Source organism: Capsicum annuum, unplaced genomic scaffold (assembly GCF_002878395.1).
Source record: "Capsicum annuum cultivar UCD-10X-F1 unplaced genomic scaffold, UCD10Xv1.1 ctg1489, whole genome shotgun sequence".
NCBI classification, from domain to species: Eukaryota; Viridiplantae; Streptophyta; class Magnoliopsida; order Solanales; family Solanaceae; genus Capsicum; species Capsicum annuum.
Window position 1 is genome coordinate 2,709,990 of NW_025820303.1, and position 18,906 is coordinate 2,728,895.

Sequence of the window (18,906 nt, forward strand, 5' to 3'; positions counted from 1 at the left end):
TATATTGTTTCTATTTAACAATAATCATTATCTATTTCATTTTCTTTCTTTCAAAGTGACAGAAAACTTATTGAGCTCAATATGTTGGCAACGTGACCAGCTTTGTGGGTCCATCAGTAGTTAGTTTGTTGCGTTTATTTAGGAGTCAACAAGTAATTTCCTAGTCTTAATTAGGCCGCATGAGTAGTGGAGTTAGTATTAGATTCAGAATAATTAGGACCAAATAAATGTGTTGTTTAGTAGTTTTTATCTTATTTAAGGATTCTTGTAATTTCGCATTCATAACTTGAATACAGAGAAAATTTCCACACTTGCAGAGTCTCTTTCTTTTCATTGCTGCTGCAGTTTATTTTTCTATCATTTGGTATTCGAGCCAAAAAAAGATTTTTTCCTTTTTGAAGTATTATTGCAGCAACAAAACAATGACCACTGAAAAATTTGTTCAGCCCGTTATTCCATGTTTCGATTATCATTACGACCATTGGAGTATGTTGATAGAGAACTTTCTTAGGTCCAAAGAGTTTTGGCCAGTTGTGAGTATTGGCGTGCAAGAGACAACCACTGGTACTGCCTTGTCGGAACCTCAGAAGACAGAGTTGGACAGTTTAAGGTTAAAAGATCTCAAAGCGAAGAATTACCTTTTTTCAGGTTATTGATCGCTCAATACTGGAAACCATTCTTTGTAAGGATACTTCTAAACAAATATGGGATTCCATGAAGAAGAAGTATAAAGGAACGACGAAGGCAAAACGAGTGTAGCTTCAAGAGCTTCGTGGTGTGTTCGAGGCTCTACATATGCAAGGTGGTGAGTTGGTAACTTAATATTTCTCTAAGATTTTTACTATCTCAAGTAAAATTTGAATTCATGGAGAAAAACTAGAGGATGTTACCGTTATTAGGAAAATACTTTGCTCAATGACTGCAAAGTTCAATATATTGTCTGCTCCATTGAAGAATTCAAAGACATTGATGCTCTTTCTATTAGCGAGTTGCAAGGTTCTCTGTTGGTTCAGGAGCAAAAAATAAACCAATAAAACAAGGATGAGTAGCATTGAAGGCAGTGATGTCTTCAAAAGAAATAGATCCAGAGAAAGACAAATGGAAAGGAAAAAATTGGCACCAAAAAGGGAGAAAAGCAAAACTGGTGATACTCAGAAAAAAGACGTGACATGTCTCAAGTTAAATGCTATCAATGCCATCGATTTGGACACTACCGATCTGAGTGTCATACCAATTTAAATAAGAATCGTGGTGGCAGATCTAATTTTGCAGCGAGAGAGGAAGATACAAAAATAAAGGAAGAAGAAGAAGGGGTTTCAATTTTGATGGCATATACTTTCAAAGAGAAAGTTTTCACTAGTTTGTGGTATCTCGATACCGGCTGCAGTAATCACATGTATAGGCAGAAAAAGATATTCTCAGAGTTGGATGAAACTTCTCAAGATACTGTGAGATTTCGAGATAATTCAATGATTTCCGCCCAGGGAAAAGGGATGGTACAAGTTTCAACCAATAACAACTTCAGTCATACCATAGGTGATGTGTTTTATGTCCCTGCATTGAAGACAAATTTATTAAGTGTCCGGCAGCTTCAAGAAAAGGGATATGACCTTAATATCAAGGGTGGAGTTTGTAAGATACAAGATCCTTAGTTGGGGTTAATCGCTCAAGTTAACATGCCGTCAAATCGATTGTTTCCTTTATATCTTCACAACTCTATAAAATCTTGTCTTTCTGCCAAAGTGAAAGAGGATGCCTGGGAGTGTTATTTTTGTTATGGGCATTTAAAGTTCTGAAGCTTAAAGTTCTTAAAGCAAAAACATTTTGTGTTGGGTCTTCCGTATCTTAAATCTCCCAATGAAGTATGTGAAGAGTGTGTATTTAGCAAGCAACATCATGAATCATTTCTAACAGGAAAATCTTAGAGGGCAAAGAAGATGTTAGAGTTGGTGCACTCAGATATCTGTGGTTCGATAAGTCCTACGTCTAATGGAGGTAAGCGCTATTTCATTAGCTTCATTGATGATTATAGCAGAAATACATTGGTCTGTTTCTTAAGAGAAAAATCAGAAGCATTTAAAACTTTTAAGAAGTTTAAAGTGCTTGTTGAAAATGAAGTTGGTTGTCAAATTAAGTGTTTGCGGACTGACCGTAGTGGCGAATACAACTCATTAGAATTTGTAGAATTTTGTGAGAAGCATGAAATCAAAAGGTACCTTATGGCAGCCTACACGTACACCTCAACAAATAGTTTAAAATGTTTGTTGAAAATGAAGTTGGTTGTCAAATTAAGTATTTGCGGAATGACCGTGATGCTGAATACAACTCACTAGAATTCGTAGAATTTTGTGAGAAGCATGAAATCAAAAGGCACCTTACGGCAGCGTACACACCTCAACAACATAGTGTGTGTGAAAGAAAAAATTGCACGATTCTTGATATGGTGCGTAGTCTTTTGAAAAGAAGTGGCTTACCAAGAGAATTTTGGGCAGAAGTAGTTCATTGGAGCATTTATATATTGAATAGATTTCCTACTAGCTCTATATGAAATATGACACCTCATAAAGCTTGAAGCAGGCATAAACCAAATGTTGAGTACTTTCCAGTTTTTGTATATATAACATATGCCTATATTTTAGATGCTTCAAGGAAAAAGTTGGACGATAAAGGTCAGAAATGCATTTTCCTTGGTGTTGATGACTAATCAAAAGCTTAACGCTTGTTCAATCCTATTACCAAAAAAATTATTATTAGTCGAGATGTTATTTTTTTTGAAGCAGCAATCTGAAATTGGAGCTACAATTGTTGGTTTCAACGTATTTCATTTTCTATTAAAGAAGATGAAGAACAGAACGATATTTGGAGATCAGTTCACAAGCAAGTCCAACAGTACAAGACCCTAGAGGTGTTAGACATGAATAGGTAATGCTCACTTCAACAATAAACGCCCTCAACATAGCAGAGGTGCACCAAGTTGGATGGAAGATTATGAGGTATATGAGATCAGTAAATCTGAAAATACAATCAGTCATTTTTATTTATTTGCAGATTTTAATCCTATAATTTTTACTGATGTCGTCAAAGATCCAAAGTGGTATCAAGCCATAGATGAGGAGATTAGATAAATTGAAATAAATAATACCTGAGAGTTGATGAATCTTCCAGAAAATTAAAAAATCAATGGTGTCAAATGAGTTTACAAAACAAAGTTGAAGGGAAACGGAGAGGTCGACAAGTCTAAAGCTCGCTTAGTAGCAAAAGGATATGGCGTTGACTATGAAGAGGTGTTTGCTGTCGTTGCTCGATCAGATACTATAGGATTGGTGATTGCTTTGGCTGCTTAAAATGCTTGGAAAATCTCCCAGTTGGATGTGAAGTCTGCCTTTATAACGCCACGAGTCTGGCACCCCGGATGCTACACGGTGCTCATGACCCCGAGAGATCACAAGCTAACCCTTTATGATATCTGTAACTAAGCACTGCATAATATACTAAAATAAATGCAGAAAACTAGCAGAAAACTTGCCATAAGGTTCAATACTTAAATTTTAACTGAAATAAAACTGGATAAAGTTTATCAACATCCAAACTAACACATCTGTCTAAATAAATAGTCTGAAATCTCTGTAGTCTGAAAGCCTCTAAGCTTTCTGAACTCTGGAGTTGATGGGACATATCCCCAACTAACTTCGTCTACTGAAAATAAACTGAGTCTAATGCCATAATAAAATAAAATTCATCCTCGAATAATAAGGACTCACTGCTAAGTCAACTGTTGCTGGCTGAGTCTGGACTGCTAAGGGTGCCCTGGCTCTCGCTCTTCTGAACCTATAGTATAAGACACCATAGCACAGGAGAAAAGTATGCATCAGTACTTTGAATGTACTGGTATGCTAGATGAGGTAAGGCTAAATGCAAGGGCTTATGTATGAACATAACTTAAATGAATAACATAAGAGTACTGAATGAGGATATATGTATGGACTGAATACTACCTTCTGAATACTTGAACTTCTAACAACTACGTTTACTAATACTGATATCTACGTTTACTAACACTGAGAGTCTGAATAACTGAGTCTACTGATAACTGAAATCTAAGCTTACTAATACCGACTGATTGAAACTAAGATCAAACCTATCTAGCGGATGATCTTTAAATCTAGTAATAACGATAAGGAATGATTGAATTTGAGTTTGAGGTCAGGCCTATCTAGCGGGTTGTCTATGAATCGATTAATACTGATACTGGTTAACTTCATATGAGACCAGGCCTTTCTAGCGGGCGGTCTATGAATCTATGAAACTATCTAAGTTCCTCACTAAGCTGAATGACCGTATCTGACAGTCCTGATTTCTGAGTGCTACTGTGATGACTAGACTGAACTGTAACTGTAGGAGTTTTCATTTAATCGACATACCCCAAATCTGAACTAGTAGGGTCCAACCTGTAACCCCAGCTAGAAGGGTGTCAGTACCATGTCACGGGTATAGACACTACTATGGTCAAGCCTCTCTAATGGGTGACCCTGAACAGAAAGTCAAGCCTAAGGCAATGGGTGACTCCTAGAAGGTAGTCAAGCCTTAATCTAGCGGGTGACTCCTGATCCTGTGCTGTTACGCAGTTCTGGAGTATAAAGATTGCTGCTAATGACTCTGCCTCTCTAACGGGGAAGCCGTCATCCCTGCACTCGCTCAGTACTAGTTCCTACTCCCAACTGAAGGACTCTAAACTGATTCTTAAATAAACTTAGAAGGAGCTGAATCTGTTATTAACTATATTACTTGATTGATCTGACTGAGTTTGCTTGGTTCCACTATCTGATGGAATGCTGCTTGGATTCTACTATCTGACTAAATGCTACTGAATTCTAGTTAGCTTACCGAGTTTCACTGAAGCCTGAACTGAATACTATTGAATACTATTGAACTGAAATTGAATACTGAGTTGGATTAGATTGATACTGATACTGAATTGCACTAATACTGAGATTAATGAATTTCCTAACATTCTGTAACCGTCTGAATTCTACTGATTATGGCTTGATTGAGAGTATCTTAAAACAGACACTGGCTCTAGACTTGCAGCTAATTTGTTGGGTATAAATACCCCCAGGACTCGATAACATAAAAGTTAAACATAACCACTCTTGAATAACCATGACAATGGAATTTTATTCACCATTACAATCACTAAAGCATTTCTTCAAGCACTTGGGAATCTTAAAACGTGTAAAGGTATAGGGATGCATATTAGTTTCTCATAATTCATTCAATAAGGAATGCACAAGCATAAGAATGTATGAAACATATCATAATCCACTCACTAAGTCATTTCAACAAACACTTAGCATGCATGAATTCATTCACAATTTGGGGATTTCTTGTCAACATGCTATAATGACCCTATTTCCTTTACACAAGCATTTTATCCAACATATGGGGAGCATGCTTTGGTTATACAACAAATACTACACCTAAGTATAATGATTTCATCAGCCAACATGCAACTTGAAGAGGGTTTATCATGAACATCACACAATTAAGCACATACTAGAATCAATTCTTAATACCTGTAGTCTAAATCATGAATTAAAACTCAACAACACATAATCATGAACTTTAATACACATAAATCATGAAATCTCATAAATACATAAACTTTGTAATTTTGAAAAGGATTCTTGGACTTCTTGGGTGGAAGGAACCCAAGAATCAACATCTAACATATCTTAAGCGACTCTTTCTTGAAGGTTCTTGGAGAGATTCTTGGTTTCTTGAGTTTTCTTGAAGAAGGGTTTTGATCTTTTTCTTAGGTTTTTAATCTTGAAAGAAACCCTAGCTTTTAATGTTATAGATAAACATGGAGTTATAAGACTTGATCTGATTCAAATAGGTGTTAAAAAGGTGAAAAAGACCAAAAAGTCCTTTTAAAAATGACTTGAAATTATTGAGCGGGATCTGCGACAGTTGGTGCGACGGTCCGTTGAACTGACAGTCGCACCTGGACTAGAATAGGGGTTCACTGCCTTGTCTGCAATGGCTCAGGCGATGGCCCATCAGACATCTCCGTTGCACTTAGCCAGAGAGTGGACTCACTGCCTCAGCTGCGACGATCTGGGCGATGGTCCATCGCTAGCTCGACGGTCCATCGGACCTCTCCATCGCACCTGGGTAGTTCAGACTGCTTTCTGTAAAACATCCATAAATTTTTATCCCGATATCAATTTCCCATATGATAAAAAGTCAAAATTGGGGAAATTATATCTGATTTAAATATTACTTACTTAGGAAGTCATCCCTAAATCTTCTAGAGACTAAATTAGTCTTTAAACAAAGTTTGGGGTATTACAGCTTTCCTATATGGTGAACTACAAGAAAAGGTATTTATCGAACAACCTCCTGGCTATATGAAATTTGGTGCTGAGAGTAAAGTGTTTAGATTGAAAAGGATCTATATGGACTAAAAGTCTAAAACAAGCTCCAAGAGTTTGGTATAGTCGTGTAGATACTTATTTTTTAAAGGAGGAATTTCGAAAGTGTCCATATGAACATACTGTTTAAATAAACAACAGAATGCAGGGGTCTTAATGGTGTGCGTATAGATGGATGGCTTAATTTATACCGGAAGTGATATGACTATGATTGAGAATTTTAAAAAGTCCATGATGGTTGAGTTTGAGATGTTAGATTTGGGTATGATGCATTATTTTCTGGGTCTAGAAGTGAATCAATCACCTGATGACATTTTTATTTCTCAAAAGAAATATGTGCAAGATATTCTGGACAGATTCTAGATGAAAAACCGCAACACTATGAACACACCAATGGAGAAGGGTCTAAAGCCCATCAAAGAACCCGAAGGGAGAAAAGTGGACAACCTTTTATACAAGAAAATTGTGGGAAGCTTAATATACTTGATGGCTACAAGACCGATGTTATGCACGTTGTAAGTGTGTTAGTAGGTTCATGAAGAGTCCAAAAGAAATGCATCTACAAGCTGCTAAGAGGATCCTGCGGTACTTGAATGGTACCAATGACTTTGAAATTTTTTATCAGGTGAAAGCAGCTGGACATTTGGTTGGTTACACTGATAGTGACAATGCCGAAAATCTCGAAGACAAGAAAAGTACATTGAGATATGTTTTATGTTAGGGTCTGGAGTTATTTCTTAATTTTCAAAGAAGCAATGTATTGTTACTTTGTCGACCACAGAGGCAGAGTATGTTGCTTCAACGTCATGCGCTTGTCAAGCTATTTGGCTGAGGAACATTCTTGCAGAACTTTATTTTAAGTAGGAAGGACCAATGCCAATCTATTGTGATAATACTTCGGTGATTAATCTTTCAAAGAATCTAGTTGAACATGAACGGAGTAAACATATAGATGTGAAGTATCACTTCTTGTGTGATCTAACTAAAGATGCAAAGATTAGTCTTATCTATTGTAGAAGTGAAGTGAAGAGCACGTTACAGACATGTTTACAAAGCCCTTGAAACCAGTGTCATTTCTAGAGCTACGTGATCAGCTTGGTGTTTGCAAATTAACCTGAAAGTTATTTCAGTTTAAGGGAGGGAATGTTGGAAATGTGACCAGCTTTGTGGGTCAGTCAGTAGTTAGTTAGTTGCGTTTATTTGGGAGTCAATAAGTAATTTTCTAGTCTTTAGGCTGCAGGAGTAGTGGAGTCAGTATTAGATTCAGAATTGTTAGGAACAAATAATCGTGTTGTTTAGCAGTTTTTATTTTATTTAAGGACTCATGTAATTTCACATTCGTAACTTCAATACAGAGAAAAAGTCCACACTTGCAGAGTTTCTTTCTTTTCATTATTGCTGCAATTTATTTTTCTATCACAATAAAACTAAACAAGAAAGAAACATTTAGTCGCATAGACATTCCAGCAGATTGTAAGTTAAGAAAACCCTTTTCATTAGAATATGAAAATCATTCGACCAATGAGCCATGAATATATATGGGATATTCACGTTTTTCCTCATTTGTCCAAGCATCACCTCTTTGTTGTCTTATTCTATTCTCAATATAAATAAATGTATATTGTTAAGGATGTAAATGATATAGAGTCGGGAAAAAGGTTCCATTACCTCGATACAAAAAGTGACTATACACCATAAGTCAAAGAAAATGTAAATGCAATCGAGTTTGGAAATGTCGTTCCTTTGCCTCACTATATTGAGCCAATGGAGCATTTGTAGACCCAATTGTATTTGTACCATCAGATAATTCTTTATAATGTTGGATGATATCTTGAAGCAACGTTGCAATTTTTGTGTATTTTACTATCCAAGGAGTAGATGGCCAGGGAATTCTTGAACACTGTCCTCCTCAGTCCAGAAGGAGGTAACTAGTAGGTGCTTTGCTTCTTTTCAGATCTACAAGAAAGGGCTCAATCAATAGAAAGTTAATGATCACAATTAAACGGATGTCATACATAACAACTGCTACTAGTATGTATGCATCAATGTAATTATTCTCTGTAATCGTGAGTGTTGTAACCACTAACTCTTCAAAAATAAGTAGCAGTCTCCTAATCATCGTAATCAGTGAAGGAGATTCAGATGCAGTAATGAACTCTAAATTCATAAGTTGATGTGAGCGAATCAACACTTGATCATTAGTACCTCTAATAGCACTAGGTTTGTCCCAACTTTTCATAGTTATTTTCAATTAAAATTATAGTATCAAAGAAGGATAAGTAGGTTTAAATCACAAACTAAATACTCGATAGAAATAACCAAATTTTTGCCATTCATTTCTTTAGCAGCATTAATACCAAAAGCTAATTCTTAATTCTGCAACTTGATTTTACTCTCAAATTAGTGATAATGTGTCATAGGTCTCAAATTAGACATATTTGCTTTCAAAGTTTGCTTCTCCATTGGTTTTCACAGTGAGGAGGAATGGATGCATAGGTTATAACCAGGATGGATTTGTCAACTAATTAAGGCTATGTCTTATGCCAAACTAGGTATTCATGTGCATATTCCTAGAATTAATATAATATTATCTGTAGTCTCCCTGTTAGAAATTTTAGTCTATTACTTTGACCTAGTCTTTAGGAGTTTTAATATTTTAAGTTGAGTCAATCGTATGTTTTACTGATTTCTATTAATTAGTGGAGTAATGTGTTATGTTTCTGTTAGGAGTCATGAGTTAACGTGGACTGATGTGTGTGTTGTTTTAGTGAAAGTACTCTGTTAAGCGTTTGCCTATATATAGGCTTTGAAGTTCAGAAATAAATTTATCAAAGTTTCCAGCTATTATTTTCTCTTTTACGTATCTTATATTCTCCCTATCAGAGGTATCCGAGCTAGGTTATAGTAAGAGGGAAAACAAGTGAACAGCCACATATAATTTCTTTTTTCCTTATCAGATGGCTACTGAAATTAATTTAGTGTAAACAACAATTCCTCACTTTGATGGTCATTATGATCATTGGAGCATGCTGATGGAGAATTTCTTACGATCTAAGGAGTACTGGCCAATTGTTGAGGACAGCATCAGAATTCCGATAGAAGGTAAAACATTGACGAATGCTCAAAAGGATGAGTTGGAAACGAGAAAGCTAAAAGATTTGAAAGCGAAGAATTATCTCTTTCAGGCTATCGATCGTCCCATTCTAGAAACTATTCTTTGCAAAGAAACTTCTAAGGATATTTGGGATTCCATAAAGAAAAAGTACCAAGGCACTGCCAGAGTGAAGCGTGCACAGCTTCGAGAAGAGATTTTGAAACTTTACAAATGAAAGAAGGAGAATCTGTATTGAGTTACTGTGCTAGAACAATGGAGAACACCAATAAAATACACTTCCACGGTGAGAAGATGGACGAAGTATCCATTGTGGAGAATATTTTGCGCTCTCTGACATCAAAATATAATTATGTTGTCTGGTTAATTGAAGAGTCAAAAGATATAGATGAACTATCTCTTGATGAATTGCAAAGTTCTTTGCTAGTTCATGAATAAAAGATGACCAAAAGTTTTAGAGTACAGGAGCAAACGGTGAAGGCTTCTACTGATACTTATTCGACCAATAATAGAGAAAAAGGAAGAGGTAGAGGTAGAGGCAGAGAAAGAGAAGGAGGAAGAAGAGATCTTGGAGGTAGGGATTTTAGCAGGAATTTCAAAGCCAATATTGATCAATCTGAAGGTAGAGGTCGAGACCATGACAAATCCAAGGTAGACTGTTATAGATGTCACAAATTTGGTCATTATGCATCAGATTGTTACACTAGACTACCTAATGATCAAGAAAAATAAGAAAGTGCAAATTTTGTTGAAAATAAGGAAGCAGGAACTTTGTTGATGGCTGTCCATGACAGAACAAAATACCTGACTGATATTTGGTATGTAAATTTCGGATGCAGTAACCATATGTGTGGATGCAAATTTTCTTTTTCATCTTTAAATGATAGTTTGCGTTCTACTGTATCATTTGGTGATTGTTCAGCTGTGGAAGTGATGGGAAAAGGTGATATCAGGATTAAAACCAAGAATAGTTTTGTGGAAACAATCTCTGATGTATTGTATGTTCCTGACTTGAAAGCTAATTTACGTAGTGCTGGTCAGTTGCAAGAAAAGGGTTATATCATCACTATGAAGAAAGGTAAGTGTGAAATTTATGATCCCGTGAGAGGAGCTATTGCGGTAGTTCAAATGAGCTCCAAAAGATTATTTCCACTAAAGATTGATAACATTAAATCTTGTTTGATGGTTGAAACAAAAGATTCCTCATGATTGTGGCATTTTTGGTATGGTCACTTGAGTTTTTGGAGGGTTGAAGACACCCCAACAGAAAAACATGGTCATAGGTCTTCCACAAATCGCTGTTTCTTCCAAAATTTGTGAAGAATGTGTTGTTAGAAAACAACCACGTTCGCAATTTCCGAAAGGGAAGTCACGGAGAGCCAAGGATGTCTTGGAGTTGGTTCATTTAGATCTTTGTGGTCTGATAAGCCCAACGTCAAATGGAGGTAAGCGATATTTAATCACATTTATTGATGATTTTTCAAGAAAAACATGGGTCTATTATTTGTAAGAAAAATCTGAAGTTTTTTCGACATTTAAAAGCTTCAAAGTTCGTTTGAAAAATCAATCATGAAAAGTCATTAAGGCTCTTTGAACTGATCGTGGTGGTGAATATTGTTCAGAAAAATTCAAAGTTTTTTGTATAGAGTATGGCATTTGGAGAGAGCTTATAGTTGCGTATACACCACAACAGAATGGTGTATTGGAAAGGAAAAACAGAACCATCCTCAACATGTTGAGAAACTTGTTAGCAAGAGAAAATATTCCAAAAACTTTCTGGCTAGAGTCAATAAATTGAAGTATTCATATTTTAAATAGAAGCCCAACTTTTTCTATTAAAAATATGACATCGAAGGAAGCATGGAGTGGGAGAAAACCAACAGTGAATTATTTTAGAATTTGGATGCATCGCATATGCTCATGTCCCAGATGAGAGGAGAAAAAAACTTGATGATAAGGCTGAAAAATGTGTTTTTCTTGGTGTAAGTGAGTCTTCCAAAGCATATAAACTATTTAATCCATTGACAAACAGGATTATTATCAGTAGGGATGTTACGTTTGGTGAGGAAAAGACTTGGGATTGGAATAGGTAGCAGCCTACCCAGATCCTTTTTGATTATGAAGCTAAACAAGAGTAATTTTCAGCACCCTGCACACTGGAAAATTCTTCAGATGCAACTCCCACAACACCACCAATAGTTGCTGTGGCAAATAAAGAAGCAAGTCAAATTGTTGGTCGTGTTAGAAGAAGGCCTAATTAGATGAAAGATTATAAGGTAACTGGAATTGAAGATCCAATAACCCACTTTGCTTTGTTTTCAGATTGGCAATCCTACCTCTTTTGAGAGTGCTGTGAAGGAAGAAAATTGGAGAAAAACAATGGACGATGAAATTGATATCATTGAACGAAATGATACTTGGGAGTTATTCAATCTTCTAAATGGACAGAAAACTATTGAAGTGAAGTGGGTGTTCCAAATGAACTTAAAGGAAAATGGCGAAGTAGACAAGTACAAGTCACGTTTAGTAGCTAAGGGATACAAGAAACAATATGGGATCGATTATACCTAAGTATTTTCTCCCGTTGCTAGGCATGATACAATCAGATTGGTTATAGCATTGGCAGCTCAGAAGTCTTGGCCTATTTCCCAACTAGATATTAAGTCGGCATTACTACATGGGTACTTGGAGGAACAGGTATTTGTTGAACAACCCCTTGGTTATGTTAAAATTGGAAATGAGCATAAGGTTTACAAATTGAAAAAGACCCTTTATGGTCTAAAACAAGCTCCTTGGGTTTGGTATAATCTAATTGAGGGGTATTTTCTCAAAGTTGATTTTTCAAAATGTCCTTATGAGCATACATTATTTATAAGATTGGGGATCAAGGAAGATGCTCATTATTTTCTTGTATGTTGATGATCTTATTTTTACTGGAAATTGTGAGTCATGTTTGAAGAATTTAAGAAGTCGATGATGGATGAGTTTGAAATATCCGACCTCAGATTGATGCGTTAGTTTCTTGACATAGAGGTGGTGTAATCTGATAAAGAGATTTTTATTTCTCAGAAGAAATATGTAGGGAAAATTCTTGACAAATTTCAGATGATGGATTGCAATCCAGTTAACACTCTTGCTGAACTTGGTTTAAAGCAATACAAAGATCATACTGAGAAGAAGGTTGATAGCATACTTTACAAACAAATCATAGGCAACTTGATGTATCTCACTGCTACAAGGCCTGACATAATGTACTCTATGAGTTTAATCAGTAGGTACATGAAGAATCCCACAGAAATGCATTTGTCGGCAGCTAAGAGAATTCTCCATTACTTGTAAGGAAAGAGAGATTTTGGGTTATTTTATAAGAAGAGTGAAAAGTTCAATCTTTTTGGATTTACTGATAGTGATTATGCTGGTGATCAAGATGACAGAAAAAGTACTTTAGGTTATGTTTTTATGTTTGGGACTGGTGCTATTTCATGGTTAGCTAAGAAGCAACCAATCGTCACTTTGTCTACTACAGAAGCCAAGTTTATTGTTGCTTGTGCTTGTTCTTGTCAAGCTATTTGGTTGAGGAGAATTCTAGATGAGTTGAAATTCAAACAATCAGAAGCTACCAAGATCTATTGTGACAACGATTCAGTAATTCAACTATCCAAGAATCCAGTGCTACGTGAAAGAAGCAAGCACATTGATGTGAAGTTTTACTTCTTGCAAGATCTTAGCAATAATGGAACATTTGATCTAATTTACTGCACGAGTGAAGATCAAGTTGTCGATATTTTCACCAAGGCCCTAAAGACAGAGTCATTTATGAAACATAGAAGTCTGCTAGACATCGACACAATCAAAGATGTAAACTGACTGTTAGCAAACATCAGTTTAAGGGGGAATTGTTGGAATTTTTAGTCTGTTACTTTGACTTAGTCTTTAGGAGTTTTAATATTTTAAGTTGAGTCAATTGCATGTTTTACTGATTTCTAATAATTAGTGGAGTAATGTGTTATGTTTCTGTTAGGAGACATGAGTTAACGTGGACTGCTGTGTGTCCTGTTTTAGTGAAAGTACTCTGTTAAGTGTTTGCCTATATATAGGCTTTGAAGTTCAGAAGTAAATTTATGAAAGTTTCCAGCTATTATTTTCTCCTTTACATAATTCTCCCTATCACTCCCATGTTTCAAAAAGGTTTAATTGTGTACTTGGTTTAGTATTATCTACCTAGAGGAATAGAGAACAACTCTCCTGAATGTTCTAAAAATAGTAAACTTACCTTTGAATATCCATACATACATATATATACGTATATATAACATGACTTTAGATAGTGAAACTTAATGATTTACACAAAAAAATCATATTACATTAATCAAGAAAACATATCCGAATTCATATTGTTTTCTTAATATCATTAGTAAAATAATTAAAATTTAGGAGAAACTGATTTCTCTCTTTTGCATTGCGATCTTTCACACGCTATTTGATTAGAATAATAGAGAATTGCAGTTGAGAGAGGCTCAATTTCTTAAGGATACTTTATAGTCCAATTACTCATAAAGTAGATACATATAGCTGAAAAGTACTTTGCTTGATGTGTCAGAATAAAGTAACACTGAGCTATTTAACATAAGTGTGACACATGCCACACATGCAAACCACTTTCATGCATGAGTGACATCCATATGCTTCCAAATATGTCAAATAACACTTCTTATGCATGCTTTGACAAGTGGTAGATATGCAAGACCTCTCCCTAATATACAACACATGTTCATCAAGTGTAGCACATATCATGCAACATAAGACGTATCATTCTAACCAATCATGGTGACACGTGTCACATTTTTATCGTACATGAACACCTCCAAATTATAAAATAGCCATTCATTCTCCACCTCCCATCAAAGTGGGAAGTTGCTTCATTGTCTTAAAAGTTAACCTATAAGTTTAAACCAATATCCTTTAATTAGCCCTCACTATTTAATTATCCTACTAAATTAATGAGATATATATCTTATATTATCCCGTATGGCTAAGAAATGTGACACATGTCAAAATGATAGGTAAGTGTGACACGTGTCACATTGCATGACACGCATCATGCATAGTGGACATGTATCACATATCTAGAGTGATCTTGGATGGCTAGCACTTGTCAAAGTATGCATAAGACGTGTCACTTGACACATTGCAAAATCCATGAATGACACTTGTCAAACATGCATGAATGAGATTTGCATGTGTGAGACACATCATGCTTATATCGTGCTTGCGCAATCATCCTTGTGTGTTATAGCTTATTATAACTTTAATATTATACGTCAGAAAAATAATATTTTAGCTATATACATATACTTTATGTGTAAAAATAATATTTTAGCTATATACATATACTTTATGTGTAATTGGGCCATAAGATAACCTTAAGAAACTGGTCCTCTCTAAATTGCACTTATGGTTATTCCAATCAAAAAACGAGAGAAAAAACAAAGTGCAAAGAAGAAAAATCAGTTTATCCTAAAGTTCAATCATTCCACTAATGATAATTCAAGAAAACATCATGAATCCATGTATGCTTTTTTGATTAATATAATATGATGTATTTGGAAAATCATAAAGTCCCATGATCATAAAGTCATTTTGGATATCAATTAGATTGTTTAAGTTTCACAATCTATAATCGAGTCGAGATCATGATTAAGACCAACGGGGACTTCCACGACTATCAGTAGAATGACTTTTAAACCATGTTTCTCTATTTAAATTCAGCTTATGCAACATAGTTCAAGTACAATAAATTATATATATGAGGAAAGAAAAACTATTAAGGACACAGATAACGCAATCCTAGACACCTGAAACTAAGTAACATTGAATGTGAAACTAGTTCCTTGAGTGCAATTCATAAGAAGGCAAGATAGAAGTTCTTGTTTTCCCCCCTTTAAAGAACCACTTGTACCTCCACACATTAACTATGTGCAAATGGAAAACATCCAAAAAGGGTAACATATTACCATACCCAAAAGAAACTCATTATGACAAAGTACAAATAAGATACATCAAATATTTAGTTTAAGCTTCGACATGGATCAACTGTATTTACAAAGCTTCATAATTTCATGGAAGACATAACTTGATGAGTGACGAATATTCTAATGTGAGAACATTATAATTGCAAACATTATGTCTCTGTGTTATTATGTTTCTTTCCAAAGTCCCCATTTGTGAAGGAGTAGCAACATGTTTCCAGTAGTGGGTTGGGGTGGAGTAGGGACAAGATGTGTGTTGGAGAAGCTAGGGTAGTTGAGAAAAGGAGAGAGATAAACTTTTTTTGTGAAACTCAACTAAAGAAACTTTGACAAAACCCAAACAAAATTGCATCAACATCAAGGGTTTCTACAATATTTGCTTTCTCTTCAAAGAATCACTTGTACATTTACACATCAACAATTTATAAACGGATAACATCCAAAAAGTGTCATTGTAAGTGTGAGTCTTTACACATTCATACTCACACACTAACTATATCTTTCAGGTGTATGTTAATTGTTATCACAAAGTACAATATAGCTCACACACCTATGGTGAGCTTCTAAATTATTCAACTACAGTTACAAAGCTTCATTGGAAGCTTGTGGGTGTTAAATGGGAAAGTTGGGCTGAGTTAAAAGGTGGGAAAAAGCTAAATGAGTTGGAATAAGATAACTTTTATGCGAAAAGACCTTCAATCAAAATTAAGATCTTAAACAATGAACGTCCATATTAGAATCTCATATCAAAATTCTGAAGCAACAATACGCCTTCACTTGCCACTAAATTCTCAAGAGCACTGTCAGAAATTTCATCATGAAATTGAACTTCTCTTCTTTTTTTTATTTCTGCGATTGAAATCTCATAGCAATAGCAGCCACTATTCGACCCTGTTCTTGAAAAATCAGAGTAAATATATGTAAAATTGAAACAGAGAATCTCATGATGTGTTATAGGTTAGGCAACTTAGGACCAACATAGGGACACAGATGTCTTAAGCTTGTTCATCAAAATCAAAACATGTCTCACGCCTCCACTTGCCATTAGTTTCTCCGAAAACTTTATGAGATCTTTAAAAATGGAGCTTTTTTTTTTTTTTGAATTTCTGAAATAAGGAGATTTGGTGACAATAACAATGAAAACATTTGGTTCAGTTGCGGCATTTGTCTTAAGTATCATGCCAATACTACTTTTTCTTTTTATTTGATTGTGTTTTGGTGTGCCATGTTTTTTGTTTTCCTCAAAAACCTTTGTTGGCATGTCTTTACCAGAATCACACAGAACATATTTTTATTCTCACCTTTACAGTGTAGTATTAATGTATAGTTGGTGTTCCTATAGATAGCCATTTGTAATGAACTCTAAATTCATAAGTCGGTGCAAGTGATCGAATCAACACAACTTGATCATTAGTACCTCTAACAGCACTAGGGTTGTCCCAACTTTTCATAGTTATTTTCAATTAAATCTAGAGTATCAAAGTAGGATAAAAAGGTTTGAATAACAAACTAAATACCCAAGAGAAATAACCAAAATGTTGCCATTTATTTCTGTAGAGGCCTCAATACCAAAAGCTAATGATTAATCCCGCAACATTATTTTACTCTCGAATTAATGGTAATGTGCCAAAGTCTCAAATTACACATATTCACTTTCTAAGTTTCCTTCTCCATTAGTTTTTAGTGTGAGGAGGAATGGATCCAGAGGTAACATACTGGGATGGATTTTCTTAAGTACTTTAGGCACACATAAACACATGTTCTGCCAAACTAGGTATTTATGTGCATATTACTATATAATTGATCTAGTCTCATCTGTAGTTTTTCAGATTTCAAAAAGTTTGAATTGTGCACTTGGTTCAGTGTTGAGTTATTTCCCTAGAGGAATATGGAACAACTCTCACTTAATGTTCTCGAAGTACTAGATTCGTTTTTTATTACATTATAAGTTTAAGTTAGGATTTTCTCTCGATTATTGATTGTGAAACTTACATAATCTAATGAAATTTGACATGACTTTAGATTGTGGAAGTTAATAATTTTCACAATATATTTCATTAATTAAATAAATTAAACATACCTGAATTTATGATGTTTATTGAATTATCTTTAGCAAAATGGTTGAAGTTTAGAAGAAACTAATCTCTCTTCTTTGCACTGCAATCTTTCTCACGCTATTTGATGGGAATGACAGAGAATTGTAGTTGAGAGAGGACCAGTTCTAAGGCTACTTTATACTGCCAAGAGTAGATGTACATAGCTGAAAATACTCTTTTTCGATGTGTAACAATAAAGTCATGGTGAACTATTTATAGAAGAAGGATGATTGTGGAATCGCAACATAAGTGTGATAAATGTCACACATGCAAACCGCATTCATGCATGAGTGATAAGTGTCATCCATGCACTTGCCAGTGTGTCAAGCTAAGTGACTTTTTTTATGCGTGCTTTGACAATAAGTCGCAAATATGCAAGACCCTTCCCTGCTTGTGACACACAACTCCACCATGTGTAGCACATGCATGCGACGTGATACGTGTCACTTTAACCAACCATGCTGATACGTGTCACATTTCTCACCCACTTTATTGTACATGGTCACCTCCAAATTATGAAATGCCGATTTAATTCTCCGCTTTTAAGTGGGAATTTGCTTAATATCCTTAGAAGTTATCCTATAAGTTTTCATCTATATTCTTTAATTAGCCTTTTTAATTTACTAAATCCACTTAATAATTGAGATATATACCATACCTTCTCCCACGTGGACGTGGCTGAGAAATGTGACATGTGAACATATTGATCAGTGTGACACATGTGAACATGATTGATCAATGTGACATGTATCACATTGCATGACATGCACCATGCATAGTGGACGTGTCGCACATTCAGAGAAGGATCTTGCACGGCGAACACTTACCAAAGCATGCATAAGAGGTGTCACTTGACATATTAATAAGTTCATGGATGAAACTTGTCACACGTGCATGAATGAGACCTGCACGTATGACATGCATCATACTTATGTCATGCTTGTGCAATCACCCTCCTCCTATAAATATCTCATTATATCTTCATTGTTATACATCAAGAAAATAAAATTTTTGGCTATATACATACACACTGCGTAATTGGAGTATAAAGTAGCCTTAAGAAACTGGTCCACTCTCAACTGCAATCCACATTTATTTTTAGCAAATAATGTGAGAGAGAGCACAATGCAAAGAAAAGAAATAAATTTCACCTAAAATTCAGTCATCCCACTAAAGATAATTCAAGAAAACATCATGGATCCATATATGTTTTCTTGATTAATGTACTATGACGT

At 35.2% G+C, this 18,906-nt stretch overlaps 2 protein-coding genes and 1 long non-coding RNA gene across 3 annotated transcripts; 2 read left to right on the forward strand and 1 right to left on the reverse strand.

Moving 5' to 3' along the window:
• The first annotated feature begins 422 nt into the window (after nt 1-422).
• On the forward strand, nt 423-1,652 carry LOC107852404. The gene is made up of 2 exons (XM_047402103.1): nt 423-648; nt 1,273-1,652. The coding sequence occupies exons 1-2, from the start codon at nt 423-425 to the stop codon at nt 1,650-1,652; spliced, it is 606 nt and encodes a 201-aa protein (XP_047258059.1).
• An 8,107-nt stretch (nt 1,653-9,759) lies between these two features.
• Nucleotides 9,760-10,755, forward strand: LOC124890264. Its single transcript, XM_047402104.1, has 3 exons — nt 9,760-9,961; nt 10,059-10,197; nt 10,434-10,755. Exons 1-3 carry the CDS (start codon nt 9,760-9,762, stop codon nt 10,753-10,755), a joined length of 663 nt encoding a protein of 220 aa, XP_047258060.1.
• A 5,184-nt stretch (nt 10,756-15,939) lies between these two features.
• On the reverse strand, nt 15,940-17,973 carry LOC107852414. Its single transcript, XR_001669421.2, has 2 exons — nt 17,656-17,973; nt 15,940-16,466 (listed from the first exon to the last, which is right to left on the reverse strand). It is a non-coding gene; the product is annotated as an uncharacterized LOC107852414 (long non-coding RNA).
• Between the last annotated feature and the right edge of the window lie 933 nt (nt 17,974-18,906).

Bases quoted from the DNA above. Each gene is read 5' to 3' on its own strand.
- LOC107852404 (XM_047402103.1), top strand. From the start codon at position 423: ATGACCACTGAAAAATTTGTTCAGCCCGTTATTCCATGTTTCGATTAT. The intron at 649-1,272 runs GTTATTGATCGC...CTAATTTTGCAG, and splicing joins GAAGAATTACCTTTTTTCAG to CGAGAGAGGAAGATACAAAA.
- LOC124890264 (XM_047402104.1), top strand. From the start codon at position 9,760: ATGAAAGAAGGAGAATCTGTATTGAGTTACTGTGCTAGAACAATGGAG. The intron at 9,962-10,058 runs GTTCTTTGCTAG...GACCAATAATAG, and splicing joins ATCTCTTGATGAATTGCAAA to AGAAAAAGGAAGAGGTAGAG. The intron at 10,198-10,433 runs GTAGACTGTTAT...TTTAAATGATAG, and splicing joins GAGACCATGACAAATCCAAG to TTTGCGTTCTACTGTATCAT.